Source organism: Monomorium pharaonis, chromosome 11, assembly GCF_013373865.1.
Source record: "Monomorium pharaonis isolate MP-MQ-018 chromosome 11, ASM1337386v2, whole genome shotgun sequence".
NCBI lineage: Eukaryota > Metazoa > Arthropoda > Insecta > Hymenoptera > Formicidae > Monomorium > Monomorium pharaonis.
The window spans coordinates 14892408-14907993 of record NC_050477.1 but is presented as its reverse complement, the minus strand read 5'-3'; the positions used below and the strand labels follow the sequence as shown (position 1 = coordinate 14907993).

Sequence of the window (15586 nt, the reverse complement as noted above, 5' to 3'; positions counted from 1 at the left end):
AACATAATATTACAAAAGAAATAGTCAGTCTTACTTGAAGTGTACAATATTCGGATGATTGAGTTTTCGCAAATGGCGTATGTCAGTCTCTTTCGGTTCTTTCACCTTTTTTACAGCTACTATTTCCTTATTTAATTTCCCACTAAATACTGCACCTTGAGCCCCGGATCCGAGCCATTGCAGCTCGCTGATTGCTTCGAAGGGTATCTCCCAATCGTCTGCTATAAAATTTCATAAAAATAGTTACAGTTCGTAAAAATAGCTGCACTATAAACTCAATAAAAATCTTTAAAAAATTACGATTGTATATCAGGCGTTCAAAGCGAAGGGATTACGATTCATCTTAACTCATAAATTTTATTTTAAATATAAAGTTGTATTTAATATTATAATCTTGCAGATTATAGATTTAATCCTTTAACAGCTAGTGATACTTATTTCTTCAACTCAGAGTATAATAATAAAAGAAATGAGATTACATTTTTTTGTAACAGAGGTGATTTTCCCATCTGGAGGTGATTGATAAAGTTTAGAAAATTCTAAAAAAAATATTTTTACACAATAAATACCTATTAGTTTAGATTTATCATGTATCGAATACATAAAACCAATGCAAAAAAGTTGGCTGTTAAAGGATTAATTTATTAAGGAATGCACCAAAGCAAACTATTTTACACTGTAATGAATATTAGTGATCTAACTGTCCGTTTATTCATCCATCTGACGGAAAAAGTTTTTAAAATAGCTTAATTTTTTTTCAAACTTTGTTTTTGCCAATAAATATCTAAGGATCTTAACTTTAAAATACGAGTCAAATAAATTAACTATATAAAAAGATACAAAATATTAACAAAGTTTTTTCAATGGTTTCTCACATCATTTATAAAGAATTTGTTATTGCTTCGAATGCCTTTTAGAACAGTCATAAAAAACAATAATTATAACGGTTATAACATTTAACCATTAACACGTTCGGCGCGGCGTTGGTTCCTAGTTATTACATTGTTTTTTTTTTGTTTTTTTTTTTAAGTCGGCATGAATTCCTAGTGATCAATAGTATCCAAAACTTATAAAATAAATTTACTAATTCATATATATAATATAAAAAAATATGATTACACTTTTTTAATGCATTGAATAATCCTCCCTGCATGATCTAAATGGAGAGTAGAACAAAAGCGTCACCGCGTTGAGCGCATTTTCTTCTGTTTATAATACAAAGTGTAAATGTATTATATTGTATGTATGTACGTCTCAGCATTCGCTGAGCATTCTCCACTGGCTGAACGGAAAGTATATCAAAATCGGCTCCGCGCCGAACGTGTTAATTTCTCTCTACTACACGTAAAATACAAATATTTTATACAAAATATGGAAGTTTTTGGCACACAGCAACTTAATTTCAAAAGAGAAAAAATTATAGGCGAAAAAGCCACATGGAAACTTACATGACTTACTTGAAAAACCCTTAATTTTTTCATTAATAGCAGCCTTCGATAACATGGTCCAGACGGGACGCATGCATCCCAGGATGCCCTCGACCCAACTCGATCGTTGAGAATCGATGCTTTCCGATCCGGAAGCGCATTTTGTCGCGGCATCGCTGGAGTTACCCGCGGAATTGAGGTTACTATTGGGCAATTGAACCTCACGCAACTCGGTGATTAGCCGTTCGGGGCTTCCCCTGATTTCACTCAACTGAGCTAGCTCTTCTTGAATGCACAGCATGCTGAAAATTTATACAAATTACAAACTTTCATAATATTTGACACAAATATTATTCATTGTTACAATGCACATTCGTCACAATACATTACGATAATGTGCCCGAAATAAAGTTGTACAAATATCGGAGACAAAAAAAATTCAAATTAACCAATGATAAAATTCCAGTGCATTATGTATAAGGGACTTGTGTATTCGCAAACAAGTAATTAAAACTCACAATGGAAACACAATATATGTGGCATTAACTATGAAATGAATTCTACTTTCATGTATGCTTTATATTCTCGGTATTTATTTATAATAAACAATTTAATACAATTATATCATTATATTAAAAAATTAATAAAAAAAATACATAAAATGCTTTTCCTTTTCCTTGAATTATTAAACTTTGATTATTTAATTTATAATAAACATGTATAAATAATACATTTTTCAATTTTCTTTTATTATACATAAAATTTGTACATCTTATAGTAAAAAGATGCATAAAATTTCTTTTTCTTCCCCCTTACAGTTTCTGGATTTTTTCTCATTTTATTTATTTTTCTAAACTTTTTTTTTACAAAACCATTCTTTAATCGTGCAGTTTAATTAGCAAAACGGATTATATTTTTCTATTGCCTTTCTACAATTACAAATGGATAAGTATAAAAAAATCGACTCAAAAGAAATGAGATTTATCTTGATGTAAGTTGCATTCGCAGTGAAACCGAAAATTGTACACATTTTTATCTTTATGCGGTCCGATGAACGATAAGAAACGACGTACATGTCGCCCATCACGCCGGCGATATCAATGGATGATCTTACACTAATATCCAGTGACAGATTTTCGATGTGCAAACTAAAACTCTACAACCAGTCTAGTTATAAGAGTATTGGCAAGAATTTGTGAGAGAAAGATATACTAGCTCTCTCATTTTCTTTTTCTCCCCCCCCTTCTCTTTCTCTTTCTCTCGAAAGTATAGACAAATTAATTAAAACTAGTTGTCTTATGATCAGACTTTAATGCAGATTAGGATCTGAGTATCATAGATGGTTCTAAATAAAGCTATATAAAACTTAAAATGCCGAAATCCACTATCATCAAAATTCGTGGACTTAACATTGTTCAATATAATTATATTAAATTAAAATCATTAATTCTTTGAACTATGATAAAGACTTAATGCAGATATAAGAATTGACATTGATGTAAATAGAGCAATGTCTTTGAGCTACAACATTGTCTTAAATAAGAACCAATTTAAATAAAGAAAGAACTTGCATTGTATTATAATATATATAATATATTTTTATTATTCTAAATTTTTCTAGCAAATAGTATACATGATGTGGTAAAAATGTTAAAAATGTTATTGGAATCTCGATGTTACTTGTGCACCAATTATCAGCTAACCGACTATGTTTCCATGATAACGATTAAAACAAATAGAGTTATAAGTTATCTATTTTTAAACACAGTAGTCAAAGTGAGATTTGATACGACCTTGATATTATTCCTATAAAGACATCTATCAATTAATATTTGTTCTAATATGTTAAATATTTTTTAAACAACGGTAGAATTTCATGTCTCTTTGTGTTATTTGTTTTATTCCTAACTTGGTATCATTTCTCTTTTTTCTTCAAAAAGTCATTTATCTTCTTTTTCTTCTTTCTGCTTCGAGAATTGCCAAAAGGTGATATTGTATCGAGAACAATCATAACGCCTTTTCGTTCGCAAACGTCTTTTCAAGGCTACACGTGGCAAAAAGTTTGCGTTTGTGTCAATGACTTTTCACCGCTAACACACTAAGTGGTGGACATATTTATCTACGTGGCTCTTTCTCTCTCGATGAATACGGGCACATCTGGCAAGTGACAAGAAAGCTCTCATTATTCCAGATTGGACATCAGTATCTACGTATTTATAAGAGAAACACAAAGCATTAGTGATATTTTTAATAACAGACTCTGCCCGCAATTACACTTTTTTTTTCAATAATGTGTTAACGCTAACAATGTTAATACACCATTAAAAGGAAAGAGCAAATTTTCTTTAGGTTAAAAGTATTTTCAATATTTTTATTAATATATAGTAACTATTTTTATTTAAATTTGATTAAATCTTATTTTTGTAAAATTTAATCATATAAATGCTTCATTAAAAAACATGCTTAAGAGAGTCGCAGTGAAGTAATTTGAGAACTCGTATGAGAAAATTGACAATAAATTCGTTAACAAATTTAAGTTTATTAAACACCCTGTATACGTTAATATCGCATTCGCATCGCGGAGACTCGAAATGTCACGCCCACTGTAATTTTTTCGATTGATACGATGCAACTTTTTATGCCAATTGCGGAGATTAATATTATACCGACTTTGATAACATGGTGCAGCGTTATCGGACGTTTTATTCGTTATGAGAGCGTAGAAAAAACAGTGAAATGCAACAATGTGGCGTGCAACGCGGATATCGATCGCGCTCTTTACACCGTGACTGCGACGTTACACATGTAGATACACGTTTCTAAATTTAATCCTCAACTGATAGTACTAGTCATGCTCTACTAAATTCTTTAATGTCTCACGGACAGATTCTTTCAATTCGGGGAAACAGAATTTATTGGAGTAGATTAATGTCTTTGAAAAATATGCAAACAATACGTAGTTGATCACTTCCCGAAGTTACACAAACGTATTCAAATGTCATACTTTTATCACAATATAAAAAATAAAAAACTAATAAAACCATGATAAAAATAAAATATTAAAATAAAATTATACATACACGCACGCGCGCGCGCACACACACACACACACACACACACACACACACACACACACACACACACACACACACACACACACACACACACACACACACACACACACACACACACACACATATACACACACAAAGAGAGAGAGAGAGAGAGAGAGAGAGAGAGAGAGAGAGAGAGAGAGAGAGAGAGAGAGAGAGAGAGAACGCGTTATTTTTGGAACGATAATCAATTAATATTAAAATACATGTATGATGTAGCATCAATATAAACATAGATATAGCTTCCGAAAGAAGTTCTTTCTTTCAATTGTTTATCAAGTACAAGTGATAAAACAGTAAAATTTAAAATAATCTTGTAATAACATTTGCTTCACCTTTGTCCATATAATACAATATTTGTGTATCGTAGATATATATTTATGTAAAAGTACATCTTTATCTGTTTCAGATTGAGCCGTGTTATTTACGGTGTACACGACAAACATGTATTTCGAAAATTTTATCGTACCTAAATCCTAATTTCTTAATATTTCTTTATGTACATTAAAACGCAATATTAACAAAACGCTTTAAAAAATTAGTATGGTAAGGCACGCAATATGGAACATCGTGATATCTTGACAAATAAAAAAAGATTGACAACTATATAAATTACTTTTCCGTAAATAGAAAGCAATTATATGTGTTTTAAGAAATAGTCAGATATCATTATTGAAAAAAAGCATATATCTTTGAAGATTAAAAAAATATTTTAGAAGAACTGATTAAAAATACTTAAAAGTATTTACAGATATATTCATAGCCAATGATATTTATAATGTCAATGATATTTTTTTCATATTTTATCAATGAATATATTTGTTGGTAAATGTTACATATTAATTTATTATTAATTTATTTTTAAGTTACTTTAAAAGTTACTTTAAAAGTTACAAATGTAACTTTTCTGTTAAAGTATATGTACACGCAATATGGAACATATATGTATCATATTGCTTATCTTGCACTGAGACTTAGGATGACAAAAACAGAGAAAAATGGGTACGGTATATTGTTTGTTTTCAGTGGGAACATAAAGAACACCGTGCTTCAATCAACATGTCATTTACGTGTTCAACATTTAAAAGAAGAAAATTGGTTACAAAAATATAAAACATATTTATTTCTTTATACTTTTAAATGAAATAAATATACATTCCTTATATAAGAATAAATATTATTTTTTCCAATCAATTTTGTCACTTTTTTAAGTACATAATTTAAAGATTAACACTGATAAATTATCAATATCACCTTTGAATCTCAAGTAATCTTGTCATAATTTGATACGTTTGTTTTATTTAAAAAATCAACTTCTTAATTTTTGACAATGTTTTAAAATCAGGTGTTCCATATTACGTGCCTTTATCCTAAATGTTTATCAGAGTCCTACATTATTTCATTTTAGTAAAAAAATTATATTGATAGGTAGAATTTAAAACCATTAGATGACTAAAGTCACTATAAACAAAGAGCCGAAAAAAGAATTTTCTATTTAAGGCGTAATATACATAGTCATCTTTTAAAACTTCACTGATTTCTTTTAACGTATAGAACTATGCCTAAAGTGAAACAATGCCTAAAGAGAAACCATGGGAATTTCGCGCGCGTGCGAGGAGGAATTGCATAAACAAGCCGGAATGTTGCGGTGTTTAAATTAGCTATCAGCTGTTGATCTTATTGATAACCGAGCACAGCGCGTGGGAAGGCATCCCGAGAGCGCGCGGTAATTTTACCTAAATTTTGACAAATGTGGTGACTGCATATGCGCCTGTAGTTGAAGTAGAATGGGCCGTCGATAGCGCCGTGAAAAATATCAAAACAGTCCCGATATATGTACTATATAAGACCGGCTGTATTTTCACGCCGACGTTATCACACCGCGTGCTCAAACGATGACAGTGTTACTTGTTATACATACGTGTTATCGCTACATATATCATGGAATGTTAGTCGTATTCATTAGATACGTTAATGCTATCGCTGTAAAAGCCTGGCGGTAAAAAATTTTGATCGTCCAATCGTAAATTCCCGCCGTACGAATATATAATAAACTATATTCAAACAAACAAAAAACGAAAAGAGCGTGAAATTGAGGGGAAAAAAAATTTTTTTCGACAGGATTTTGATTATTAAAATGTTTCAGATAAGAGGTATACTATATCTCTTTAACGTTTTTTATTCCTTGATTCAAATTTACATTTCTTGATAAAAATTAAACCTAATCCAAAATTAATGTATTTTATATATAGTACAATGGAACAATGTAAAATAATTAACGTATTAAGGGTAAAGAGTTTGATTTCGAATAATTTCTTGATGAAAATCAATTGTCACCGTTGACAGATTCCACTTTCAATACGCCGGAATGCGAATTTGTAGAAAAGCGAGCTCGGGGAGTGAGAGCGGCCTTGAAAGCACGAGTGGCAGTGCCCTTGGCAGAGGATCGCCGCGCGGGTGATCGCCGCGGCTTCGAGATAAAACGATTGTCTACGGGACAAGCCTTCCCTTATCGTCGTGAGAAGCCGACCGTAAATGTGCATGCACGAGTCGACACGCCGGCCGCCGCATAACGAGTAAATGCATAGTACGTACACATACACACGTTCACCGTGGCCTTCGTATCAGCTGTCCGCTGGCGTCACTCTCAATGAGGGCCGTGCTGGTCTCTGCGTAAACAAATACGCCCAACCGACGGATTCTTTATGTTATTTTAGCATTAGTTATATTACGTCCTACGGCACATTATATTATTTACCTCCCGTTCTTCTTTTTTTCAATTTTACGTTTATATTTCATCGCCACTTATTTAATAGGCTAACTTGAGTGTATTATTTTTATATTACGTCACGTGGCATTTACCTCTTGACTTTTTTCTTCAGTTTTACATTTTAATTTTATATTTTATCATTGCTTATTTTGCGAATTAATTTGAGTGCGTTTTTCAATTCCGTCTAATAATGTGATAAGCGATCGTCGATTGAGCACGTTGTACGATATAAAAATTACGTCATGAAAATTCAAGTCGTCTATACATATATTCGATTCACATTCCTTTAATTACTTTTAATTGCATGCATCTTTGCATGCGTTTTGTTTTGCAACCGTATCGCTCATATCCTGTCAATACATTCGAAAAAACTTAGCGCTATAATATAGTTGAGAAATACATATATAGTTTTATAATAATTGTGTTTATAACAATGCATCCATAGCCAGAATACAATTTGTATGAAAAACAGACTGTAAGTAATTACATCTGAAACTTCGTCAATCCCATGTTAAGACTCGATTTCTAAAAAAGACGAAATAACACGGTACTTTTCCATGTTAATTTGTCGTTTTGCAAAAATTGCGATTTCAATATTGACTCGATACGAGAAACGAGATTGCATTTATAACACAGTTGAACGATACATATATGTATAACGTCGGTTCCCGGGAAAAAATGTTTCATACAAAAACATATATAAATATATATATAAAATATGTCCATATATATTTATATTAGTTTCCTTTTTTTTGTAAAAATTCTGTTTGATATAAAAAAAAATAGTCATACTGAAAAGATAGAAACTAATTTAAAAAATAATTTTCGCATTGCTCTTTTAAAAAAGCTAAGTATGAAAAATTGTCCATATATAATCATATATATTCCGGAATACAGATGACTATATATGGACAATTTTTCATACTTAGCTTTTTTAAAAGAAGCAATGCAAAATTTTTTTTTACATTATTTTCTATCTTTTCAGTATAACTATTATTTTTTTATATCAAACAGAAATTTTACAAAAGAAAGGAAACTAATGTAAACATAAATATACAGACATATTTTATATATATTTACATATGTTTTTATATGAAACATTTTCCCAGGTTGTTTGTGCATGCGACGTATCTATATAGCATACTATATATCTAGGTTTTTCCTAGAATTTCGTTAGGACGTTATTTGAAGTCTGTAAAGAGCTTTAGACAGACATATCCAAAAATAGGTTTGTCATTGTTGCAGCTACAGTGAACCTCGGAAAGCAAATTCTGAAAGAAATTTCCTAAACGGGCCTAGAATAGACACTGACGATTTTTTTTATTATAGAATGAAGATGCGTCCGAACACATTTATCGACCCGTGAAATCACAACGCTGTACTTCAAATTCAAATGTAAAAATTGCCTGTTTATTTTTATACGTGCGATTTAATTTCCCGCGTAAAAACGTATTAATTTATACGTTTAAATATACTGATAGAGAAATATGTGACATTTGCGACTATAATTGCATAGTAAAATAATTATAGTCAGGAATATCATTTTTAGAGTAACGATTACAATGATATTAGTAATATTATGATAACCGTATACTTATAGTGAGGCCAACTATGAAAAAGTTGTACTCTAAATTATGCAACTTTAAAATATAGCATATTTTAATTAGTAATGTAATAATAATAATAATAATTATTGTAAAAATGCTATTCCTAACTATAATTATTTTACTATGCAATTATAGCTACAAATACAACACATTTTTCTACCAGTGTGTGTAGATTCATTTTTTATGCAATATAGTGTGTTAATTTTACATTATAAAATCACGTACACGAATGAGAGGCATTTTGACAGTTGGATTTAGAGCGTGGAGTTTTACGGACAGTCGTCGCGCTCGAGACGTAAGTTCCAAAGAGATTTCCTTCTTTTGCGAATGTCAGCTTTCACGAATATCTTAATTATGTAAACTTGTGCTAGCAGTTTTCCGAGTTTCAGTTTCCTGGCAACAACAACGCGGCGCGGCAGCCGCAGTCAAAAAATTTCAATGTTCAAGAGAAAACAAAGTCATTGGAATGCGCGAGAGGAAGCAGAACGCGCTCCATCGCGTCTCCCGGGACGATATTCTCTTCATCTCGCAAGATTTGCGAAAACTTGGAAGGACGATGCGCGGACTTCGGATGTGCGACAGGGTCAATGTATCTCGGAGCGGACGGACACATACATACAGCGCGTGCGCGCGCGCAAGAGAGAGAGAGAGAGAGATGTTCTATTATTATTTTTCCTAATGTATCATGCTGTTTTTATCGTTTTTTGACACTATCTTCTAGCAGAATGCGATTTCCAGCTGTAGGAATGTAGTATGACACGCCGGCTCGGAAACTCATAGATTCCGTCTGCGACGACCGCCTGCGTCGGAGCGCGTGACGGGAGATTTACGCGACAGTGCGACACACGCTCGTTGTTGACGGAGCCCGCATTCCGGAGATAGAGAGAGAGAGAGAGAGAGAGAGAGAGAGAGAGAGAGAGAGAGACTCGCGAGTTTCGCGAGATCCCGGTAGCTCACCTCTTGGTCGTAGTACCGGTCACATCGCCGCCGCTGGGTATTACCGCGACGGCGACGGCGGCAGCGTCGCCGGTGGCGGCGGCGGCGTCGTCGTCGTTCTGCGTCACTGACTTCTTGAGGAAGAGCCATCGCGTGAGGACCATCGCGACGCATACAGCATATGGATGACACGGTACGCGACCGGAGCACTTTGCTACACCCGCGATCGGCAACGCGGCGGCCGACGAGAGACGAATGCTATCGTCACGTCGTACTAATGATCGCGTTTTCTCGAATCCGAGAAGCGATACGCACGCCCGCACGAAGTGTTTCCCGCTTACTGACGTGCGTGTAGATCAGCGGAGACTACGGAGTAACGACGCCAATTTTGAGGATCTGTCACCGAGCCACGTTTGTGGAGGGGAAAAAGAACTAAAGGCAAGAACCAATCGTATTGAAGGCTCAATGAGCGCTCGGTAATTTGTTTAATATGATTGGTTCTTGCCTTTAATTCTTCTTCCCCTCCACAGCCGTGGCTAGGTGGCAGATTCTTAAAATTGGCATCGTTGCTTATAGAGAGGACCAAGAACGCTACCTTTGTTGCCTCTATTTCTCTCTCTCTCTCTCTCTTTCTCTCTTTCTGCTTTTCTTTCTCTTCTTTCTCTTCCCTTCCTCTCTTTCTCACTCTATACTTATCTGCCATTTTAATAATGCCGCAGCATGCTATCGACAGCGCTCGTTCGTCTGCGACGCAATGCGCGAGCAGAGATAGTGCGACGCGCGTTATTTCAAATTCACGCGTGACACAAGGTATCTGCTACCCTTTTCATTCTCTGTTTACCGATATAACAGCTATTAAATTTATAAATTCTTTTATATACGATGCAATATACGTTCTACTGATAAATGATGACAGTATTGATTCGATACCACTTGTTATAATTTCTTTTAATATAAAAAAACACAAATATCATACAAGAATATAAAAGTGTATATTAATTATTAATACGCATTAAAATACCTTTGTATCAGATATTATGAATGATTTAACACTTACTTAAATGATATAATACTTACAAGGAAACATAATCAAGTGTCTTCTGTGATTTTAATAAGCTTTGGATATATTGAAATATAAACAATAATAAAAGACATGTATTTTTTTATAAATGTGTTCTTACAAAAGATAAAACATATCTACCTTTGAATAAATCACTTATTTTAAGAAATATCGTCGAAACTATTAGAGATAGAAAAAATGTTCTAAGTAAAAGTTGAATGATTTCAAGAGTACTTTTTAATAATGTTAAGATTTTTAAAAAATTTTTATAGCCCCACCACTTAAAATTTTTTTTCAAAAATTATTGAAAAGTACTCTTGAAACCATGCATTCAATTTTTATTTAGAACATTTTTTTACAGTTTCGACAATATTCGCCTCAAAATAAAATAAGTAATTTTTTTAAGGAATGTTTTCCTCCCTTAACGAGAACCCACTTATAAAAAAATATGTCTTATTTTTGTTTCAACATATCCAAAGTTTATCAAAATCGGAGAACACTTAGCTGTACTCTTTTATTGGTTAATAATGAGATAATTAATATTATAACCGATTAATTCACATTCAAATAATAATTAATTATCTTTTACATTATTTAGCACGTTATTTTGGACTTCTGAAGAGAGAGAGAAAAAGAGAAACAAAAAAAGAATGTTGATAATGATAAAAAAGTGATGAAAGATGAATGACAATCTCATTTTTGAAATGCAATGACTAAAGTACTAAAAAAATAAAAATCTGAACTTTTCAAATTTCTTTTTGTAATTATTACTATTAAGTATCGCTATATCATATCAGTACTTAATACTAAATTTAATATCTTCTGATAAATTTAATATAAATTCTCAAAGAGATAAATGTGTAAAAATTATAAAAATTTTCTTTCTTTTTTCAAAAGAAAATTGTTCTCGATTACCTTATCGGATGAATTACTGTTAAGATCAATAGTAAGCATTAAGCCGTAAGAAAGTGACCAATCAGTCATTTATAATAAAAATAATTAATTAACTAATTTTTTATGGCTTAAAGCTATTTTCTCTCTCTCTCTCTCTCTCTCTCTCCCTCCACTCATTCACTTCCTACTCTTTTTTCTCTTCCAATTTTTTCCATGCTATATTCTATCTGCTGCCTTCAGCGCTCTCTTCTCTTTGCATTTTGTCCGTTTCTTCGTGCGTGCATCACAGTCTCGCTCTCCGTCACACCTTTACGTAATTACTATTTATGCATTTATATACTTTATATCTATTTATACGCTTACAAATTATACACGCTATATATTTTTATATTATAAATTTTATTTTACCTCATTCCATTTCATTGTATCTCATTTTATTTTCGCTTTATTTTGTATCATTCTTATCGCATTATATTTAATATCATATATTTCTTATCACATTTATATTTAAATGTATTCAAATTCGTATTTGATATTACATTTTGATACATTTTGATTTATAAACACGATATTTGCATTTCTTGCATTTCTAAAATATTTTATTTCTTTAACGTATCGGATATCATGTTTTAATTTTTTAATTCGCTATTTGTTTTCTTGCGCTTTTAAACATTTTGTATTTTGTTCATTCTGTAATTAATTCATTTGTACTACACGCATGTAATCTGTCATGATACGTTCTTACAAAGTTTACCCCAGAACGACAATAAACGCTTTGTCTATCATCTCTAATCGTCTTTTTTTTCTTTTTTATTTATTGATTTGCTTTTCTGTATTGTCACAATAAATCAACACAATGTATTGAGAGTAAAATCTTGTCGAGGATTAACAATAGAAGAATAAAATTACCTGTTAGTAAATATATGAGTCTCTGGATGCGGAGATGATAAAACTACTCCGCTTACGTCCGCGGACGTTCCTGTTTCCTCGGTTTCCAGGTTGTACATTTCGGGTTGCGCCAGAGTCTCGGTTTCAGCAGGAGTGCGCATTCTCGCCCAAGTGCTAGATTATAGATAAATCTGAAAACAAATTTTTTCAAAATTTTGTTATCTTTAATCGTTAGGATCGGCACAAATTATATGTGCAACAATAAATACAGTACGAAAAATAAAACTAACTTGATCAATAAACATTGAATTTACAAAAAGATAATTCTATATACTTCTATTACTTTATATACTTTATATATTTCCATTACTTTATATTTACTTTATTTACAGAAAATTTTAGAAAAATAAATAATTATATTCTATGCTGTAATCTAACTTTAATTTGATTTTATTTCTACATAGATTTTAGTTTTATATACATATGTGAAACATACAATGATATTAAATGATCAAAGATTTGGTTTCGTTCCGACTGGTTTGTGCAGATTATTTCATCTAACACTCGGTACCCTGAAAATCATCTGCAGCTTGATTGCCTATTACCACGTTGGAATGTACGAAAATGAAAAGAGAAGAATAAAAATTCACCTTTGGCATAACATCTTATACTGAGGGAGGCAACAGAATTCAATAGAATGCCGATCTAATAAGAGGTGTGGTATTTGCCCGTCCGCATACCGAAACCTTATACCACTCGTTTTATTTTATTTTACATGCACATTCTTTGAGTTCCAAGGAGTCTGGATGTTACTCAAGACACAATTACAAAAACATATCAACTGCTTTCAAAATGATGGAGAAAATTCAATGAGAATAAGAAAATTTATGAATGCTAGTCGAAAAATCAAAAAATACAAAGTCGTTATCACTGTCAAATAAATAATAAATTTGTGTAATGGTTTTCTTTTAGTAAAACATTCGGACACAAAAATTTGAATGTATTGTCGCTCTTTGAATTGAGTTTACAGAATTTCAAAATCATTTATATTAAAATCTACACAAAAACGAAGAGAGCAACGGTTCATTTCAATAACAAAATAATAATAATGTATTATTTCGATAATGTCATCGTCCTTTATTTACCACCACGCCTGCGGGGCCCTTTGATGATGACAAAAATTTGCTCAATTTGACGGTTTTTAACAGTATTTTATCAGTATTGTAATCAGTCAGTAATCCAACAACTTGTGTTTAGACATTCCAAGGTAAAAACATTCGAGTTTCAAGTTCGAACATGAATTAATCGGCCGAACTCTTCGATTTTTATTTTTTTAATTTTAATGATTCAATAATTCGTTTAATTCTTCATATTTTCCAAGTAGCGGTTATTACAAATAAACATTAATGCTTTAAAAATATGATTAAAAGTTTTTCATAAATTAAATTCATAAAAAAGATCTTTTTAAAGTCCTTACAGATTCAATAATAACTAAATCAATAAGAATGTAACAAGCATGTAATAAGGGTGAACTATGTACATAATATTTGCCCCACGCATCCCTTATGTAAAAAGAGAAAAAAGAAACCAGGAAAGTCATCTAGAAGAGAATGAGTCACGGATAGGTGCGCCCTTGATTAATCCTGCGCACCTGGATCGAAGTCTTGCCAAGTTGCAAGTTACTTGAACCTGGCAACCCCTGCCGACGCACACGCGAATATGCGTTTTCAATATCACCAACGAAAAGCTAAAAAATTAATTTTTTTTCTTATTAATTTACTTAGATGATGTTATACGTTTAACATTTATCTTGTATTAAATTTTTTAAATACATAATTTTTTTACAGAAATATTAAATGTTATGTTGTACACGCGTCCAGATAAAATTAATAACTGTAAAATTAAATTTTACTAAACATAGGTAATATTTTTATATAAATAATATTTTATAATAATATTCTTACGTGTATTTTGTTATATAATAACATAAATTACATTTAAATAAAAATTTGTAAATCCTTGATATGAATTTTTGTATATTTTGTATATTTAATTTACTTACGACAGGGATTTGCTTTAGAATCAAATCACGGAGATATATATGAATATCTCAAATAAAAATATTACATAAAAGTTTCATGAAATGTTTAAAATGAAAGGGAATTTGAAGCTGCGCGAGGGTACCATGTTCTGAGAGAGTAAAGAGCTCGGTTATACTCTGAAGGGTTGCCAGTTTTGTCTAAAGTACATGAATTTTAATGAGAAGAGGGTGTACATCCTCCATTCTAATTCTATGCACCCTGTATACGTAAAAGTTGCGACCTCGATCAGATATAACTTACTTGCAGCCATCTGACTAAAATAGTAGCGAAGTGGCATCGCATATGTCAGTTTCACTCACATTACTTGTCTACAATATATCGTATTGTACTTTCTAAAAAAAAATAACAAAGATCATAAATATTTCAATATATTTCTTACGTTCATATAAAAATTATAATTCAATAATTACAGAATAGTATTAATTTCTGACGCTACGGTGATGATAAGTTGATAAAAGGTAGCAAAAAATATTAGATTTCTATAAAAAATCGCTTGAAAATGATCGTAATCCAGAATTTTACAATTATATTTTGAGATCACTGACTGCGAAATAGCGGATGCTTCAGAATATTACGATGTCCTGACAAAGAATAAGATAGAATAGTTTTCCAACAGGTGTGTTTGGTAAGATACCTGTTTCTCGGAGGGTAAGGGCTACTTCGACCTGCTCGCTGGGATTTAAAAAACATAAAAAAAAATTTTTTTGACGACAACTTCCGACCTAAACATAAGAAATGTAAAGTTAAGAAAAGCTTGTCTTTTATTTAATTTTAAATGTATTATTTTAA

General features: G+C 31.8%; 1 protein-coding gene across 9 annotated transcripts in view; it reads right to left on the bottom strand.

Annotated features, from left to right (window-relative positions):
- The window catches only part of LOC105828610 (mitogen-activated protein kinase kinase kinase 13), a 29053-nt gene that overhangs the window by 6749 nt on the left and 6718 nt on the right, over positions 1–15586 (bottom strand). For 3 of the 9 annotated variants that reach the window (XM_036293489.1, XM_012667054.3, XM_028191310.2), the window contains exons 2-4: positions 12717–12886; positions 1449–1729; positions 35–221 (exon numbers count right to left, since the gene is read on the bottom strand). In XM_036293489.1, the coding sequence (XP_036149382.1) occupies positions 35–221; positions 1449–1729; positions 12717–12856 (608 nt within the window). In that variant the 5' untranslated portion in view covers positions 12857–12886. Of the gene's footprint in view, positions 1–34; positions 222–1448; positions 1730–9874; positions 10207–12716; positions 12887–15431; positions 15520–15586 lie in introns of those variants that run through there. The other 6 variants (XM_036293490.1, XM_012667058.3, XM_012667053.3 and 3 more) reach the window with 6 other exon arrangements.